This window comes from Nomascus leucogenys, chromosome X (genome assembly GCF_006542625.1).
Source record: "Nomascus leucogenys isolate Asia chromosome X, Asia_NLE_v1, whole genome shotgun sequence".
NCBI classification, from domain to species: domain Eukaryota; kingdom Metazoa; phylum Chordata; class Mammalia; order Primates; family Hylobatidae; genus Nomascus; species Nomascus leucogenys.
Window position 1 is genome coordinate 79,883,800 of NC_044406.1, and position 20,462 is coordinate 79,904,261.

Consider the following 20,462-nt stretch of genomic DNA (forward strand, 5'->3'; position numbering starts at 1 on the left):
ATGATACGATGGACATTGGGGACTTGGGGAAAAGAGAGGGAAGGTGGCGAGGGATAAAAAACTACAAATATGGTGCAGTGTATATTGCTCCAGTGATGGGTGCACCAAAATCTCACAAATCACCACTAAAGAATTTACTCATGTAACCAAATACCACCTGAACACCAATAACTTATGGAAAAATGAAATAAAAAATTAATTAATTTTTAAAAACTGAAATAGCTCACATAATTTAAAAAAGCTTAAATAGCTCACATAAATGAGTTACATATATTACCATAAAATGCTACAATCTGAAGCCTCCCGTCCCCCGAACATCTTCTAGCACAGTTCTCTAATTTTACAAATATCAAGAAAAGTAAAGTAACTTGCTTGTAGTCACAATATTTGTTACAGGCAGAGTTGAGACTTAGAACTCAAGTCTTCTGGCACCTATTTCTGAACTGATCCCATTATTTTATGTGGCTTCAAGAAACTGAAAATTGTTCTCATTAGATAAGCAACATAAGTTAAATTATATTTTATTATTCATATTAATATTAATATATTAATTTATATTAACATAAGTTAATTCTGTTTCATTGCATGTTTTCCAGGGTCAAAACATTTTTGGCCTCGATGTCATTGAAACACCAGAAGGAGACAAAATGCCACAACTGATTGTTCAAAAGGAGTTAGATAGGGAAGAGAAGGATACCTACGTGATGAAAGTAAAGGTTGAAGATGGTGGCTTTCCTCAGAGATCCAGTACTGCTATTTTGCAAGTAAGTGTTACTGATACAAATGACAACCACCCAGTCTTTAAGGAGACAGAGATTGAAGTCAGTATACCAGAAAATGCTCCTGTAGGCACTTCAGTGACACAACTCCATGCCACAGATGCTGACATAGGTGAAAATGCCAAGATCCACTTCTCTTTCAGCAATCTAGTCTCCAACATTGCCAGGAGATTATTTCACCTTAATGCCACCACTGGACTTATCACAATCAAAGAACCACTGGATAGGGAAGAAACACCAAACCACAAGTTACTGGTTTTGGCAAGTGATGGTGGATTGATGCCAGCAAGAGCAATGGTGCTGGTAAATGTTACAGATGTCAATGATAATGTCCCATCCATTGACATAAGATACATCGTCAATCCAATCAATGACACGGTTGTTCTTTCAGAAAATATTCCACTCAACACCAAAATTGCTCTCATAACTGTGACGGATAAGGATGCGGACCATAATGGCAGGGTGACATGCTTCACAGATCATGAAATTCCTTTCAGATTAAGGCCAGTATTCAGTAATCAGTTCCTTCTGGAGACTGCAGCATATCTTGACTATGAGTCCACAAAAGAATATGCCATTAAATTACTGGCTGCAGATGCTGGCAAACCTCCTTTGAATCAGTCAGCAATGCTCTTCATCAAAGTGAAAGATGAAAATGACAATGCTCCAGTTTTCACCCAGTCTTTCGTAACTGTTTCTATTCCTGAGAATAACTCTCCTGGCATCCAGTTGACGAAAGTAAGTGCAACAGATGCAGACAGTGGTCCTAATGCTGAGATCAATTACCTGCTAGGCCCTGATGCTCCACCTGAATTCAGCCTGGATCGTCGTACAGGCATGCTGACTGTAGTGAAGAAACTAGATAGAGAAAAAGAGGATAAATATTTATTCACAATTCTGGCAAAAGATAACGGGGTGCCACCCTTAACCAGCAATGTCACAGTCTTTGTAAGCATTATTGATCAGAATGACAATAGCCCAGTTTTCACTCACAATGAATACAACTTCTATGTCCCAGAAAACCTTCCAAGACATGGTACAGTAGGACTAATCACTGTAACTGATCCTGATTATGGAGACAATTCTGCAGTTACGCTCTCCATTTTAGATGAGAATGATGACTTCACCATTGATTCACAGACTGGTGTCATCCGACCAAATATTTCATTTGATAGAGAAAAACAAGAATCTTACACTTTCTATGTAAAGGCTGAGGATGGTGGTAGAGTATCACGTTCTTCAAGTGCCAAAGTAACCATAAATGTGGTTGATGTCAATGACAACAAACCAGTTTTCATTGTCCCTCCTTCCAACTACTCTTACGAATTGGTTCTACCATCCACTAATCCAGGCACAGTGGTCTTTCAGGTAATTGCTGTTGACAATGACACTGGCATGAATGCAGAGGTTCGTTACAGCATTGTAGGAGGAAACACAAGAGATCTGTTTGCAATAGACCAAGAAACAGGCAACATAACAGTGACTGAGAAATGTGATGTTACAGACCTTGGTTTACACAGAGTGTTGGTCAAAGCTCATGACTTAGGACAACCTGATTCTCTCTTCAGTGTTGTAATTGTTAATCTGTTCGTGAATGAGTCACTGACCAATGCTACACTGATTAATGAACTGGTGCGCAAAAGCACTGAAGCACCAGTGACCCCAAATACTGAGATAGCTGATGTATCCTCACCAACTAGTGACTATGTCAAGATCCTGGTTGCAGTTGTTGCTGGCACCATAACTGTCGTTGTAGTTATTTTCATCACTGCTGTAGTAAGATGTCGCCAGGCACCACACCTTAAGGCTGCTCAGAAAAACAAGCAGAATTCTGAATGGGCTACCCCAAACCCAGAAAACAGGCAGATGATAATGATGAAGAAAAAGAAAAAGAAGAAGCATTCCCCTAAGAACCTGCTGCTTAACTTTGTCACTATTGAAGAAACTAAGGCAGATGATGTTGACAGTGATGGAAACAGAGTCACACTAGACCTTCCTATTGATCTAGACGAGCAAACCATGGGAAAGTACAATTGGGTAACTACACCTACTACTTTCAAGCCCGACAGCCCTGATTTGGCCCGACACTACAAATCTGCCTCTCCACAGCCTGCCTTCCAGATTCAGCCTGAAACTCCTCTGAATTCGAAGCACCACATCATCCAAGAACTGCCTCTCGATAACACCTTTGTGGCCTGTGATTCTATCTCCAAGTGTTCCTCAAGCAGTTCAGATCCCTACAGCGTTTCCGAGTGTGGCTATCCAATGACGACCTTCGAGGTACCTGTGTCTGTACACACCAGACCGGTAGGTATCCAAGTTTCTAACACAACTTTCTAACTATTTTATTATTATTATTTTCAGTTGATGTAGAACTTTACAAAATCTATTGATTTCAAAGAGGGATCAAAACAATCATATTACAGATGTACCCAATAGATATATGGATTCATTTAAGTTTGGTAGAAGATGAGAACAAAATAACTACTGATTTAGGAAAATTGGATGCAGAATAATAATTATAATAGGGGCAGTTTTGTCTGTAGATGGCAGTATGACAATTCTTGCTAGAGAATATATTGAAAAAAACTTCAACACAAAGGGTTGTAGCACTGTCCTCAGTACCATTGTGTGCATGAGGATCAGAATAGTCTGGGCTAGATACATCACAGTAAAGCTTTTCAGAATCTGATAAATAGCTCTAAATACTAATGATGTTGAGAATCCTAGCTTCACTTGGGAAAATCTGTGGCTGTTCACAGAAATTCAGCACCAAGATATCCCCCCCATACTCTACCAGGCCTTAAGGTCCTCACAAAGAAAAGTGTCATTTTCAGATTAGGAACTCAAAATTATTTTGGTGCATCAAATCTACAGTCACACAATATAACAAGAATGGTATTAGGAAAATGAAAGCCTACTCATTCTCATCTTTAAGCCATAGAATGAAATATATATGAGGTCTCTACTTTAGATAGCTATTTAAATATTTGCATATTTATGCAAGGTATTTTGAGCCCTTCAGAAGGCGTTCTTAAAAGATAATCACTTTTGGAAAATAAAATGTTTGCTTTCTCTAATGGGCGCAAAGAAAAATGTGGGCATGTTAAGACCCAAGAAATCTATGCACAATAACTTAAAACCCAATACATTTATGAAAGGAAGAGTTTATCCAGTGCCTTTTATCAGTGTTCCATGAAGAAATGAATACAAATTTATCCAGAAACTCTTAAATGTGAAATGATTTAAATATAATTATTCCCTTTAAAAACACAAGCAATGGAATTTACCCACATTTTTTTCTCAAAGTCATGCTACATGTTGAGTTTATTATTTTGTCTGTGTTAACTCAAAACAGTATTAATCTTAGTTTCAGGGAATAAAGTCTTTTGAACACCTATTCAGGCTTAACAAAATAGTAGCAATGTGAAAACCAAAACTGATTTTCTTTCACCAAAAGTTTGAGATATTAAAGAAGTCTACTACATTCAAGATAACTGCAAATAATTTACCATAACTTTGGAAATGGGTTTAAGAATGGAGGTAATTCAAGCATAAGCACAGTTATTTAATACGATAACATTAAACTTTCTCTCTGAATCACACAGTGAACGTAAGGTACTAATTCAGATGTGGGTGCATTTTTGTTACAATAGGTACACAATTAAATGCTGTTTCAAAAGGTAAACTAGAACCCTAGTGTCTGTATAGAGAGCTTCTGTTAGACTTTAAAAGAATTTACGCTGCAGTTGTTATTTCTACAGTTCAGATGAATCCCATATTTTACATAGTTAGTGGATCTGGGATGGGCAACAAACGTAATAGATGTTGAACATCTCCACAGGGTGTGTTTTTGTTTATATTTAACCATTAAAAAGGGCACTCTCATTTTCAAATTCTTATTGCTATTCTGCTTATTGGATAAGTTTCTCAACATAAAAGTATCTTTTATGACTAACACTACATGATTTGGGTATAATAACATTTTTTCCTGGGTTTAATTTGTGACTTTCTTTAAGAAGTGTACAAAGAGTGGGTTTGTGAATTACATATGTAGATCATCATTTTTAATAGATTGAATGAAGTTAATTAATAGAGCAAGTTCTGGTTTCAGTGCTTTTTGAAGGCACAGAGATATTTTATGAGCTAGACTAATTTTACTTGAGTTTATGAACATATAGTAAGGAGGGCATGGATGAAGAACAAAAAATTGAAGTATTTTTCAAATATCCTCACCTTTTTGTTTTTTTAAAAATATTTTGTAATCCTAAAAAGTCAATAACAATTTCCATGATGCATTTTATATTATACAACTAAGAGACATTTTCCGAGTCATAAGAATTAGGCAAAATACAAAAAAGTAAATGCTAATGAGAATCAGTTATTGGTTGTTATTAGGTTTTTATTAACTGAAAGGACTATCTTAGAATCATTGAATTAGCAGATGACTTATTTATTTCACAGCTTAAAAGTAAATATATATTTCGTCATTGGTTCACAGTTGTTTCATATTTGTTACTAAATATCTTCAAGACATGAATTGGTGAACTTAGGCAGACTAATATGATACTAAAAATAATTTGAATCTTTACATTTTGTGCTACATTTGCAATGTTCTTTACCTTTTCTATATGCTCTTCAATTTGTGTTTAATGTTAGGGTGTTCACTGATGTTGCAGAATGCTAGCAAAATAAGTGGGCACTGAAAAAGAAATTATGTATTTAAAAATTCAAATGCAGTAGGTGTCTTCTTTTTAAAGAAATATCATACAAAATGGGAGAAGTGACAGCCAATACAATACAAATTCATTGTTCCTTAAGGAAATACTTAGAGTGGAATAAAATATTACTGTTAGCAGAAGGCAGAATTATTCCAATTTATTTTAAACAGTGAGAAATGCATTTTCAAAATGAGGGTTTGGGGAATATTTACATTTAGTTCATTACTCATCTGAATAGAAACAGGAAAGTGGAAAATAAAATGTTCTAGTAGACTGTAAGAGACAAGGGAATTCATCTGAAATTTTATGTTTTAAAAAGGGAATCAAATACTTTCTAGTTCTCATAATTTCTCATTCTCCTTGATCATTCTATAGGTTGTTTTTCTGACTTGGATGTTCTGAAAATATATGGAACATTTATTAGATAGGAGTACATATATTGCATAAAGCCATCTATACCTGGGGAATATAATGGTCTTCTTTGGCATAAGTTTCTACATGTATTATGGAAGGCATTTTTGTATACATTATAGTAGAAATTTTAAAAACATGAAATTTGAGAGGATGAGGCTACACATTATCTTCTATTAACGCCTTTCAAAGCAAGCAGATAGCAATTGGTTGTTATGACACTAGAGAAACCATAAGTATAAATAATTATTTTAAAATCACTTTTGATCAATGTCATATAAAAGAGATAAACTGCCAAAACCAAGTCTTGCTTAATACAATTCACCCATTAAATATTGTGAAGACTATACATTTAAAAAAAATAGAGAGGAGAATAAAAATGAAACTAGAATTTTTTGAAGGTCTTCCAGTCACTGTCTAAGACAAGTATTTGGGGTACATCATTTTCCAAAAAACAAACAAACAAAAAACCTTACAAATTTCTGTGATTTGAGTTGGAATAGTCTTTCAGTTTCAGAAATGAGGTGAATGAATGGTGAAAACTTTAGACAGTTCTAATTCATGCATGAAACCATCCTGTAGATATGATACATGGATTTGAAATGATAATTGCAGTCTGAGCTTGGGATAGGATTGGTATTCGCTATTGTAAAATTCAGTAACTTTGACTCTGCATTTATATTTTGGTAATGCGAATTTTAACCATGAAGCATGCTTGGCAAATGAAACTCCTAGAACACAACCATCTGATTTTGATAACGTGTTATTTTTCTTGTCCTAGACTGATTCCAGGACATCAACTATTGAAATCTGCAGTGAGATATAACTTTCTAGGAACAACAAAATTCCATTCCCCTTCCAAAAAATTTCAATGATTGTGATTTCAAAATTAGGCTAAGATCATTAATTTTGTAATCTAGATTTCCCATTATAAAAGCAAGCAAAACAAAAAATCATCTTAAAAATGATGTCCTAGTGAACCTTGTGCTTTCTTTAGCTGTAATCTGGCAATGGAAATTTAAAATTTATGGAAGAGACAGTGCAGTGCAATAACAGAGTACTCTCATGCTGTTCCTCTGTTTGCTCTGAATCAACAGCTGTGATGTAATATAAGGCTGTCTTGGGGTATACACTTATGGTTAATATATCAGTCATGAAACATGCAATTACTTGCCCTGTCTGATTGTTGAATAATTAAAACATTATCTCTGGGAATTTGGAAGTGAGCTGAACTAGCCAAGCTACTCTCTGAAAGGTATCCAGGGCAAGAGACTTTTTTAAGACCCCAAACAAACAAAAAACAAAACCGAAACACTCTGGTTCAGTGTTTTGAAAATATTTACTAACGTAATATTGCTGAGAAAATAATTTTTATTACCCACCACTCTGCTTAAAAGTTGAATGGGCTGGGCGTGGTGGCTCACACCTGTAATCCCAGCACTTTGGGAGGCCGAGCCGGGCGGATCACGAGGTCAGGAGATCGAGACCATCCTGGCTAACACGGTGAAACTCCATCTCCACTAAAAATACAAAAAATTAGCCAGGCGTGGTGGCGGGTGCCTGTAGTCCCAGCTACTCGGGAGGCTGAGGCAGGAGAATGGAGTGAACCCGGGAGGCAAAGCTTGCAGTGAGCCGAGATCATGCCACTGCACTCCAGCCTGGGTGACAGAGCAAGACTCTGTCTCAAAAAAAAAAAAAGTTCAATGATAGAAAATAATTTTGCTAGGTTTTTATGTTGATTGTAATCATGCTGTTCTACTCCTTTTAATTATTAAAAAGTTATTTTTGGCTGGGTGTAGTGGCTCACACCTGTAATCCCAGCACTTTGGGAGGCCGAGGCGGGTGGATCACCTGAGGTCAGGAGTTCAAGACCAGTCTGGCCAGCATGGCGAAACCCCGTCTCTACTAAAAAATACAAAAATTAGCCGGGCGTGGTGATGGGCGCCTGTAATCCCAGCTACTCGGGAGGCTGAGGCAGGAGAATCGCTTGAACCCAGGAGGCAGAAGTTGCAGTGAGCCGAGATCGTGCTGTTGCACTCCAGCGTGGGCGACAAAGCGAGACTCCTTCTCAAAAAAAAAAAAAAAAAAAAAAAAAAAAAGAAGAAAAACAGTTATTTTTGTTGTAATAATGTTTTCTTTTTCTATAAATATTTTCAAAGAAAGAGGTCCTTTCTATTTTTATCTGTCAAAAGGAGAATGTAAAGTTCTTTATACTCCCTGATATTTTGAAAAAAAGTGTATTGATACTTCTTATATTACGAAACATAATTCCAGTCATATGAGGGTGGAAACAACGACTGGGATAGGAGATTTCAAAAAGATTTTATCTCAGCTTTGAAACTACCTAAGAAAAATGTGAGGTTGCTAGAGTAACTTATTTAAATAAGTCCGTTTTATTTCTCTAGCATTAAATTACTAAATATACATCATTGCTTTGAGTAATTTTTCCTTTAAAATGAATACACTTTTCACAGTAACTCAACTAACTCATTTCCTACACAAATGAGTAAATGCCTCATATTTTGTGTACGTTATAGTTTATTGAGGAAAGAATGACATGTTCCAATTTTATGCTATATTCTTAAACTATGACTTACTAACAGTACTAACAGAATTTTTTAAAATCATGATTTATTGGGATAAAAAGGGAGTACAAAGGACCCTTATAATGATTACATAGCATATGCTTCCTGAATTTTCATTCAAATGTTAATTATGTATCATTTTACCTTTAAAAGTGTGAATAGGATTTGGTCTGTTTTGTATGTACATTAACGTTAGTGTATTATTTGAAGTGTTCTTTGATGTAAATGTATTTAGAAAAGGTTTATGCTCTGTTCAATATTTCAAATTAGTGTAATTCTTGGATATTTAATATATAGGTAATATTTTAAACAAGTTTCTGTGAAAATTTAGTGTTCCCATTAACTCCGTACAGAATCCCTTGTATTTCCAATATGTCAGGTTCCGTGAATGTACATGCTATCTGGTTGTTTAAACAATACTTCGTTGATTTTATTGACTGAGTGTAACTACTTTTACTGCTTATGATAGATATCATGTGAGTTACAATATTATATTACATACTTATAAACAACTGTTGTAGAAAAATTGCTTGAAATTAAAATACACACTTGTACAAGTTATTCACATAGAACAAGTTTGCAGTTCCTCCCCTTTTATTCTTGATAAATATTTCAGTTTAGTTCAAATCATTCCAAGGAATGTAAAAATTGAGTCAACTTATGATATTCCTAAAATCAGTGCACTGCAGGTAGCAAGATATACCTAGAGTGGAGGTTTCCAAAATCTACAGTCTCAATTTAATTTTGAATAAAATGACAAAGCCCAGAAAAGTGAATCAGAAGTTGAAGTGCCCCATAATAAGCTGCCATGGCTTCATGATCATTTGTGTATGTAATTATTATATAAATGCATTTGCATTTTTATTGCTTGTGTCATGACTAGCCTGGCCTTTCCTTTCCTTTTCTGCACACTCTGAACTAAGGGAGAATACCTTGTTTTTCTTCCATTTCAGTGAACCTTTCCTTCATAACTGTAATGAGTAAAGGTCTTAATCACTCCTTTTATATGTGAAGATGAAAATTCCTTGAAATAATTGTCCAGAATTTCTTTAAAAGCATTCCTCAATGGTTTTATGAGTGCTGTATTTGAAGAAGATTAAAATAGAAACTTTATTTTTAAAGCTGTGTCTCCATCTCTTAGAATGCAGCTTCTCTGAGAAAGGAACTTCTAAACTGACTTCTGCTTTGGGCTAAAATATTTACCCATATAAGCCAATGATAGTACTGAGATTTAACAGTATTTAAATTTGGGCCATAGATGAAAATGAATTCTACTTTTGACTAGTAACTATTCTTGATCTATCCTTTGCTTTTGTTTGAGAGAATATTATCTCCATTTGAGAACAACATGGAAGGCATTGAAACTAGTTTTCCACAAAGGACAGAGGACAAAAATATTTATTTCCTTACTTGATTCCTTCTTATCAGTTGACCTGCTTGCACCTTTAATTTAGTTATTATTATTAAGTTTGCCTTACAAGGTCTCAGATATCTCCAACCTTTTGTGTTGTCATTAATCGACTACTGGAATATTCTCAATGAAATGTCCTTGATGGTCTCTCTGGTTCTTATTCTAGTCATGAATAGAAAAAGACGAAAAGATAGCAAATCTTAAAACTAGTCATCACAGATAAATAAAAGGAACTTTTAGTGAACTTTGTCCATTAAATTATAAGTAGCTTAACTGATGAGCTACAGTGTACTTTACCCTTTCTCCCCTGCAAGCACTCAAAGAAATATTATTTGATCAAAATCTATAGTGCATAAATTAAACAAAAAATACTGAAATATATTCTCATTTTATTTTAATTATGCAAGTTTATTTTTAATGATATGATATTTAAGCTATTATATTTCTGACTTTTTTATTTTCAATGATTTAAATGTAAAAATTATAAAACAGTTTTAATCCTGTTCATTAATTAATCTTTTATGTATAAGTCTGTTTTCTCTGTTGACCACCCTGTCCACATTATGAATGAAAATATGTATATACTTGGCCGGGCGCGGTGGCTCATGCCTGTAATCCCAGCACTTTGGGAGGCCAAGGCGGGTGGATCACAAGGGCAGGAGATTAAGACCATCCTGGCTAACACGGTGAAACCCCGTCTCTACTAAAAATACAAAAAATTAGCCGGGCGTGGTGGCAGGTGCCTGCAGTCCCAGCTACTCTGGAGGCTGAGGCAGGAGAATGGCGTGAACCCGGGAGGCGGAGCTTGCAGTGAGCAGAGATCGCGCCACTGCACTCCAGCCTGGGTGACAGAGCTAGACTCCGTCTCAAAAAAAAAAAAAAAAAAAAAAAAAAAAAAAATCTATATACCGTAGAATAATTTTTAGAAGTTGAGTTTATATTCAATCAATATTTACTAACCTTGTCATTTCTCCATGAAATACTAACTGCACCATTTTGCTGTTTTGTCACCTGCACTCCTCACTGTTGAATTCCATGTTGTAATTGTGTATCTAGCTAGGTGTGATGTGCAGCCTGAGTGTAACAGTAACAGAAGCGCTACAGGACAAGCAGACCTTGAGTAATCTTATATAAATCTAAGCCACATTCCATAAATGCTTCTTGTAGGTGCTTTTGTGTAATAGACGTATTTTCTTGGCTTTTATGAAGCTTAGTTTATGTTTATTTTAAATATGAATTAGCTTCCTAGAATATTCAAAGGTTCTGTGATAATACAAAGCTGTATTTCTTGCATATAATTAGTATTTTTAGAAAGAACTACAGTGCATTTTTTCATACATCGTGGGTGTTCATACATGACATCTTTGGTTTAATGTATTTAGAATTAGGAGCAGACTTTTAAAATTCTAGAGTAGCCATAGGTTTCTATTTTAATTGTACATGTGATACACATTTGTTGTAGAAAAATCTAGAAAATTGTATAAAGGTTTTAGATGAAGAATTTTAAAATTATTTGTTTTTATTTCAAGCTATAGCAGTGAGTTCCTTATAACAGTAATTCTGTTTGAAGGCTATATAACTTTTTGAAGTGGTGCATTTTAAAATTATAGAATTATGCTTATTGTTTTATAAATTATACATCCAGGACGTTTTACATGTATTGAAGACTGATTTATTTATTAAACATATTATTTATTTTTATAGATGTATGATTGGACAAATTTATGTAATAACATAGCTTGATTAGTTGATAGTGTAATACAGAGGCCTGTTACATATCTCCACCATGAGACTAAACTCCCCTGAGTAAAAATATCAAGTCTTGATGAAAAAGCTTTTATACTTTAAAAAAAATACCATCTAAATGTTTTCCAAAAGTTCCCTTAGAACAACCTAGTTACATAATTATTTCCCAGAATTTTCAGAACCAACTCTTTTAATTTTCCTATATTCTAGATATTCTCAACCGAAATTGTTTTAAATGTTCCTTTTGAAATAGTTAATTATATTTAATTATCCATACACACACAAGTATATCCAATTAATAATAAAACTTTTTTGTCAAGTGAAAAAAATCACAAATCACATTTCATTAGATTTCAGGTAGTCAAATTGACATGATAATGAAAATGAACTATTCCAATATATTTTCTAGAAATATTTGTACTTTATCCCTTATCCTAGAACCTTATATGTACCAATTATATATTGATTTACTTCATAAAATGTTACTATCTTTTGAATACAGTTGGCTTTTAAAAAAGTTTTCAGTGGCCGGGCACAGTAACTCATGCCTGTAATCCCAGCTCTTTGAGAGGCCGAGGCAGGTGGATCACTTGAGCTCAGGAGTTTCAGACCAGCCTGGGCAACATGGTGAAACCCTGTCTCTATCAAAAATGCAAAAACTTAGCCGGGTTTGGTGGTGCATATCTGTGGTCTCAGCTACTTGTGAGGCTGAAATGGGAGACATCTCTTGAGTGGCGGGGGTTGTGGGGGAGGTTGCAGTGAGCCTAGATCACGCCACTGCACTCCAGCCTGGGTGACAGAGTGAGATTCCATCTCAAAAAAAAATTTTTTAAATAAATAAATAAAAACATTTTCATTCTTCTTATCTTAAAACTTGGAAGAAGCATTAGATACAATAATACTTTCATTAGTCAGTTAGAGAAAAGTTTAAGTAATACCGCTTTGACTATTCAGTAGTAGTGAAAAGTAAAAACAAATATGGAACTCTAAAGAAAAATGTTATTTACAGAAATCTATAAAATAAACTTTAAAATGTATTTACTTATTATATATCAGTTCTAACCTTAATTACAAAATCAATGCAGAGCACCGTTTCAATGGTATAACTAAAGAGAATTGATCATAAACAACTGTTATGTTTTCCAAAAATATTTTCAGTAATTCAAACATGCAACTTGAATGGTTGTTGAATGACACAAACTTGAAGTAACTAAAATTATTTTTTAAAATGTACTGGCTCTTTTGACATGTAAATACAGAAATAGTCTCATATTCAAGGATGGAACAAATACACAAAAATGGAATTTCATGGACTCTCAAAACTAGTTTGTGACCTCTAAAATGAGAGACCATATTTTATTATTATTTTTATTTATTTTATCCCTTGTTATTCAAAACTATGAATTGAGTGTATTTTTTGCAGAAAATTATACACTCCATTTATGATGCTCAGATTAAATAATTACTTTTTTGTTTTGTTTTGTTTTTTAAGACATAGTCTTGCTCTGTCTCCCAGGCTGGAGTGCAGTGGCCTGATCTCAGCTCACTGCAACCTCCGCCTCCTGGGTTCAAGAGATTCTCCTGTCTCAGCCTCCTGAGTAGCCTCCTGAGGGACTATAGTCATGTGCCACCACACCTGGCTAATTTTTGTATTTTTAGTAGAGACGGGGTTTCGCCATGTTGGCCAGGCTTTTCTCAAACTCCTGACCTCAGGTGATCCACTCGCCTCAGCCTCCCAAAGTGCTGGGATTACAGGCGTGAGCCAGCGCACCTGGCCAAATAATTAGTTTTTTTACACAAATTTAATTATCCAAGAGAAACTGCTGAGTTATCTTCCAGATTGATATCATGGCTGTGTTTACATGATACCAAAACATCTGGAGGCAAAATAGAATTTTTTACTACATATAGGGATATTTTGCTGACCTGACAGAATTATTTGTCTACATAAAGGCACAGAATTTAGTACTACAGAATGATATTGTAAATAGTTTCATTTTCGATAGAAAAGAGTTTTACATGCTATATAAAGTTGTCATTATCTGAATCTAGAATAATTGATAACAGTTAACAACAGAATTCCACACAGTGCTGCAATTCAATTTTACATTTATGCATTTTAGTTGTGTATAAAGACATACACTTATTTATTTCAAAATGCACACAAATTAAAGAAATGAGAGGGAATAATCTTTTTAGGTGTCTGAACTGAAAGATAAATGTCTAGAAGTTAATATACGTAATTGTGTGTCTAGAGGAAATGTCGTATTAATTTGATGTTTAAGCAGTTCTCATGTGTTGGTATTAAAATGGGTTAGTGTATGTGTAAGCACAGATATGTTTGCAGGTATGTGTGCATATTTATGTTTGTCAAATTTCTAGCAGAAAAAAGTAATATAAACTTCAAACTAAAGAAAGCTTGTTAAAAGATTTTGCATCTACATTTACAACGTTATTGTCCCCTTTTACACCATTATGCCTCGTTTCTAAACTATAATCATCCAGTGTCCCTGATATCATCCCATATATAATCTTTCATTTAGAAAATCCTTGTCATATCCAGTACATTCTGTATATGTCCTCATTTTTTTCTTTTAAAAAAATTATTTGTCTGTTTCCCAAATGATCACAGATCCAGTAATGTTAAAGTACATATAAAAAATTAAATTGATTTTTGTTATCCAAGTACTAGTACAGATTCTGCTTCTCTTGCACACACACACACACACAAATAAAGACAAATTTGCATTCCATAATAGCCAACTTCTGCCCAGTTGTTATAACTAAAATATATCGAAGTAAAAGTCCATTAAAACAATCCTCTTTATTTTGCAGTTACATTACTGAATTTTAATAACTATGAAAATAAAAAGAAATAAGTAGTTCTCTGTTAGTCTTCTGTACAATGTCAGATTTGCTGTTTCATGTGTCTTCAACTTTATGGGTTTAATTTATGTCTTCATCAAATGGCTATGGTATGGATTTACCATAATTATATACATGCATACATGCCTACCTATGTATATATAAACAAACATTTTTGTAAACAGCTCAGTGAGGACTTTGGACTGGCATAAATCATAGGAATATGATTGTGAGGATACATCCAATTTTCAGATTGGGCAATTTATACAGTTTATTATCATATCTGATTTTGAGTAGAGTTAGTACTAAGAACAGCATTGAAGAAAAGCAGTATAACATTAAAATTTTGAAGATTTAAAATACAAGAGGATTCATAACAGTCACTTTTAAAATATTGTTTTTGCTTTCTACTTTGGAGCTGTAATTTTAAAAAGAATGAACAGGTTTTTGTATGAATATGTTAGAATGACCATAGAGCATCTTTCAACTGGAATACATGTAGATACTAACACCTGGTTGTATTTGATGTAATTTCAGTGCATACAGTGTGTGTAATCTGTATTAAGTGAAATACTTATGAATAAAGTTGTTTCTGCATTGCAATAACATATCTTCTGATATTTTTTGAAGCGCTTGTTGTCAGCAGGGGCTACTAGTTTCATTAACATCATCAAAGATCCTAAAATATTTTTAGCACAATGACATCCTACATTCTTCATGGTATAGCTCATTATCTGTGCTGGATTAACCAGAATTTTTATATTGTCATTTCTGTTCACCACCATTGTGGTGTAATTGATCTTTTTCGATTAACCCAAAGCAATGAAGTAGTCATATTTACTAAAGTTTTAGTTTTGTGCATTTTATTGTACTAACATTTTTTGAATATTGGTAACGTGGTATCCTTTATGAACCACTGTATTTGATAAAGCATTATCGATAGTGGAGTTTACCATGAGTTCAAACAAGATAAATTAAATATTTCTCAAACTCCTACTGTGAGTAAGGCAATGTGGAGAAGGTCAATGGTTTTGGTGAGGGATGGGGTATAGGGGGCTAGAAATGTAGGATGACCAAGGTTCTCCCCTAGTTGCTATTACTGTAAAAAGCCCCCTGCCCAAGGAGTTGAACTGCAAGTATGTTTAATAAAAAAACAAAAAACAAACAACTTTCCTTTTTCCAGTGCAGAAAATTTGTGAGTATATAATATCAGGGTTTAAAAAAAAAAAAGAAAAGAAAAAAAGCACATAAAAGTGACAAAATATAAAACTTCAGTGTTTACTATAATAATTAGGGGGGTGTGTGTGTGTGTGTGTTTGTGTGTTAGAGAGAGAGAATATCACTAGTAAACCACCTCCCAAGTATGTATCGGGTATGGGCATGCATGTACTTAACCCATTTCAGGAAGCATCCTAAAGTCAGCAACACTTTACTCTCCTCAGTCACATCCAAGCCAACAGCTAAATTATGTTGATAATACCTCCAAAATAACCCCTGACATTTGTCCCGTTGCCATTTCCTTTTTCCAGTCTTAATCACCAGTTACCTGTTCCACTACTAACAGGTTGCCTTACTTTCTACTTTCGTTTGTTCAATCAATTTTCTACCCTGTACCCATAATACTCCTAAAACACAGGTCTGATCCAGTGAAGCCTGACAGAAAAGCTTCTCTTTCCTCATTGAACATAGAATAAAGCCTCAATATTTTTCAAGGGACTTTGCAATCTTAACCAGTTCTACTTGTTCAATCTCCTACTATGCCATGCACCTCACGTTTTTGTCATTTCTTCTGCTACCCCCTCTTCCCTGATCATGGCATGCAATTTGATGCCTCCATAAATCTGCACAATTTACCGGAATTATTTTGAGGACTTTTTTTTTGTTAAGACACGGCTGCAAGGACGAAAACAAAAACCAACTGCAGTTGACGATATTGAAATGCAACTGTGGAGATAGGACAAGAACACTTTTTTTTTTTTTTTGAGACGGAGTCTCGTTCTGTTGCCCAGACTGTAGTGCAGCGGCACGATCTCAGCTTACTGCAACATCCGCCTCCCGGGTTCAAGCAATTTCCGGCTAATTTTTGTATTTTTAGTAGAGACTGGAATTACATCATGTTGGCCAACCTGGTCTCTAACTCCTGACCTCAAGTGATCCGCCCGCCTCATTCTCCCAAAATGCTAGGATTACAGGCGTGAGCCACCGTGCCCGGCCAAGAACACAATTTTAATACCAGAGAGTATATGACAAAAATGAAGAAATGCTACCTGATTTTATTAAAAATGAAACAAGTCGGCATGGTATCATTTCCTTCCATATCTTTTCAAATCTTAGCATCAACCTTACCTAATTCTTATAAAATTAAAATGCTTCAAATAAATGACTCGGTCATATAACCTGTAAACATTAGTTTCTGGAAACTATTCCCAGAAAATTGTTACATTGCTTTTCTTCATTAATTCTAGAAAGATTTTTAAATATCTATTTTGGATATTTTGATTGTTGTTACGCCTTTTGTCCATGAGTTATACTCAAAAAGTATCAAAGGAAAAATTTAACCCATTTATTGATCTGGATATAGTCCATATACAAAGGGGTGAGAGAACCGCATACTGCTTTTAGGCCTTTTTTTTTTTTTTTTTTTTTGAGATGGAGTCTCGCTCTGTCGCCCAGGCTGGAGTGCAGTGGCGCGATCTCGGCTCACTGCAAGCGCTTTTAGGCATTTTAGCACCAGAAGCATCTCAGTGTGTGATTTCTTCAAAGAAAAATATTCCCAGTATGCTATATGGCGAGAAAAAAAAGCATTCTTGTCTTCAATAGAGGAACATTTTCTATGGTGAATAATCACAAATCTATACTGATGACTATGGTTTGGATGTGTTTGTATAGATATAAATCCTGTCGCCGAAGTACTGAGATGAAATGTTCACCCCAAATAGAAATCATTGTGTCTCTCCGCCCCTCTGCTGAAAATCAAAGTTATCAATTTTGGGAAAACATGAACAGATGGAGAAACCATGGGATATCAAATGTACATATATGTATGTCCAAATTATAACATGGCAGAGCTACTCTGAAAATGCAGAAACTACATATCCCTACTCAAAACTGACTATATATATATAAAATTTTAAGGAATGAACTTCTTGGCACATATATTGAAAGCAAATATGCTACCTGCTTCCTAGAAATAGAATGGATAAAAATAAACCACCGAGTTCTTAAGTTAGCCCTTTTTACTTTTGTTCTTACTATGACATAAAAAGTCTTTCTAAATTATATGTAGGAAACATTCTGGGAAATTGGGGTTTTGTTTTGTTTAGTTTCTCTTTCATATCTTTCCTAGACAATCTTATATCAGGAGATTCTTAACACCAGCTTTAGGATAAGACATTTCCATGGAACATGTTTTATAAAAAGTCATGACTTCTTTCACGTCTTTTTGTAAAGGAAATGAACACCATCATGAGTAGGAAAGTAATGTTTCTTTTGCTCAGTTACAACTATAGAGAATATTCAATCATCCCAGATAAAATAAAAGCAGCTATTAACATTCTTAAAGTCAGTGACTATTTTCTTCAGTGCACATACCTTGGTAATAGAGGGTCATTATAAAGGGGTAATATAGTGAAAGACTAGATATGAAGACAAGACTAAGGATGCAATAACATGAAAAACATAGCAAGAACAGTACATTACCATATTTCTAGTGAACAAATGTTTCTTTTATATTTGTGTGGTGTTTTATATTTTTTTGAAGTGCTTCCATCAGGGCATTGGGAAGATTTTTATTCGTAAACGCACCCCTCTTATTCCCTTTTAATCTGATAGAGGCCAAAAGTATGTTTTACTCTGATTTATTTCTTAGAAACAATTATATCTAAAATGAGTCTAACTCGAAAGGTACAATAACAATATTCCAAATACGCCTTAACTCTATTTCTACCTCAAATATCACTGTGCTTATGTATGAAATTTCAAATTTCATGGTCCATTTTTTTTGTTTCATGGAGAAAAATACCATGTCCCTTCTCATATGAAATCAAAATCCCAAGAGACAACTCAGAAAATAGACTTGCAACATACCCTTTTTTAGGTTAGTCTGGCATGTAGAATGTGTTAGAACCCCAGATTGGCTACCACATATAGACATGGGAAGCGTTGGATATACTAACAGATAGAGACTTGTCCTATTAACACATTAAAGAAACACGCTGTAGTTCAGACCTTCTCATCCTCTCATCTCATCTTCACATAGGGACATGCACCTTGACTCTTATATAATTTCTGTTAATCCAGTAAGAGAAAAAGTCTCAGTCTACATACTTTCTGGATAAGGTGACTCTTTTTACTCAGGAAAACAGTTTTCTGATCATGTTCCCTTATAATGCATTTTTATGCCTTTCTTAGCAATATTAGTCTGTGGTATACTTAGTCAAATCACCTGAACTCTCATTCCCTGAGCAGTGTTCACTCTACTCATCACAATGTCGATATACACTGTGTGGAGAGTAAAGTTTATTTAACCACATAAGCTGCTATTCTGAAAATATATTTTTCACATTGAGGGAAGTGTAGTTTGTGTAGCTAAAGCTATACAAGGTGGTTGAGTGTTGGGAAAAAGAGATTGAGACAGGGAGAGGGTGCTAGTGCTGAAAAGATCAAAAGCCTAACAGGAAAAGAGAAAGAGGTGGTAGGATACAAAAGATCAAAACTATGGATTCTCTCGGACATTTCCTCAGTTTCATCAAGCTACATATTTATTAGTGTGCCTCTCCCTGGTAATGCCTAGGATTAGTCCTTGTACAAGTTATCATTTCTGAAGGTTTCACATATTCATGCCTCCAAGTTTTAACACCTTCTCTCATCTCTGACAGAAATATCAAATAGTTGCATATTTTCTACATGAGGTTTCCCCTTGCCCAAAGAAACCTAACAGTCCAGAAAGATATTTATATAAGCTTGATTTCTGTACAGATGTATCTAATACTGATAATATATATAATACATATTACATTATATATGTATATATTTATGTGTATTATATTCATTATATTACACATTCCATATATTTACATATTACATGTATAATATGTAATAAACATAACATTACATACATTATATATACATATACACATGTTATGTATTATATATTATACACATTATATACATATACACGTATGTATATGTATATATGTATGTGTATATTATGTACACGTATGTAATACACATACATAGTATATATAAATATAAAACTAAAATAGACTTAATAGAACTTAAATTTAGGTCCCAATTTGAAAAAGAAAAAGATGAAGATTGTATTCTTCTAATAGGAACAAATTTTTGTTTTGGTCTTGGAGAAATATTTTACTTACTTAATTAACTAATTAATATATTTTTTGAGACAGAGTCTCTGTCACCCAGGCTGGTGTGCAGTGGTGCAATCTCGGCTCACTGCAGCGTAAACCTCCTGCGCTCAGGTGATTCTCCCACTTCAGCCTCCCGAGTAGCTGGAACTACAGACACATGCCACCACACTTGGCTATTTTTTTTTTTTTTTGTATTTTTAGTAGAGATGGGGTTTCAGCATGTTGGCCAGGCTGATCTCAAACTCCTGGACTCAAGCAATCCACCCACCTGGGCCTCCCAGAGTGCTGGGAGTGAGCCACCGCACCCAGCCTTATTTTATTTTATATTGAGAATGCTCTCTAGTCTTCTGGTTATGTTATACTGCCTGACCTAATTTTCAAGACTGTAGTTTTACCTATAATCTTTATGAGATTTATTGTTTTACCTGTCTTCAGCTTCTATTTTAGAGACAGAGTGGATCCTTAAAGATCATGTAGTATCCTAGTCTGCCTCTATTATTTGACAAATGATGGAACCAAGGCCCAGAGAAAGAACTGACCCTTAATGAGCAGCTATTTTATGTCAGGTAATGTGC

General features: G+C 34.5%; 1 protein-coding gene across 1 annotated transcript in view; it reads left to right on the forward strand.

The window, feature by feature from the left end:
* Positions 1-20,462, forward strand: part of PCDH11X (protocadherin 11 X-linked) — a 787,481-nt gene that overhangs the window by 89,833 nt on the left and 677,186 nt on the right. The window contains exon 5 of the mRNA XM_030807651.1: positions 597-3,086. Coding sequence (XP_030663511.1) covers positions 597-3,086 — 2,490 coding nt within the window. The remainder of the gene's footprint in view (positions 1-596; positions 3,087-20,462) is intronic.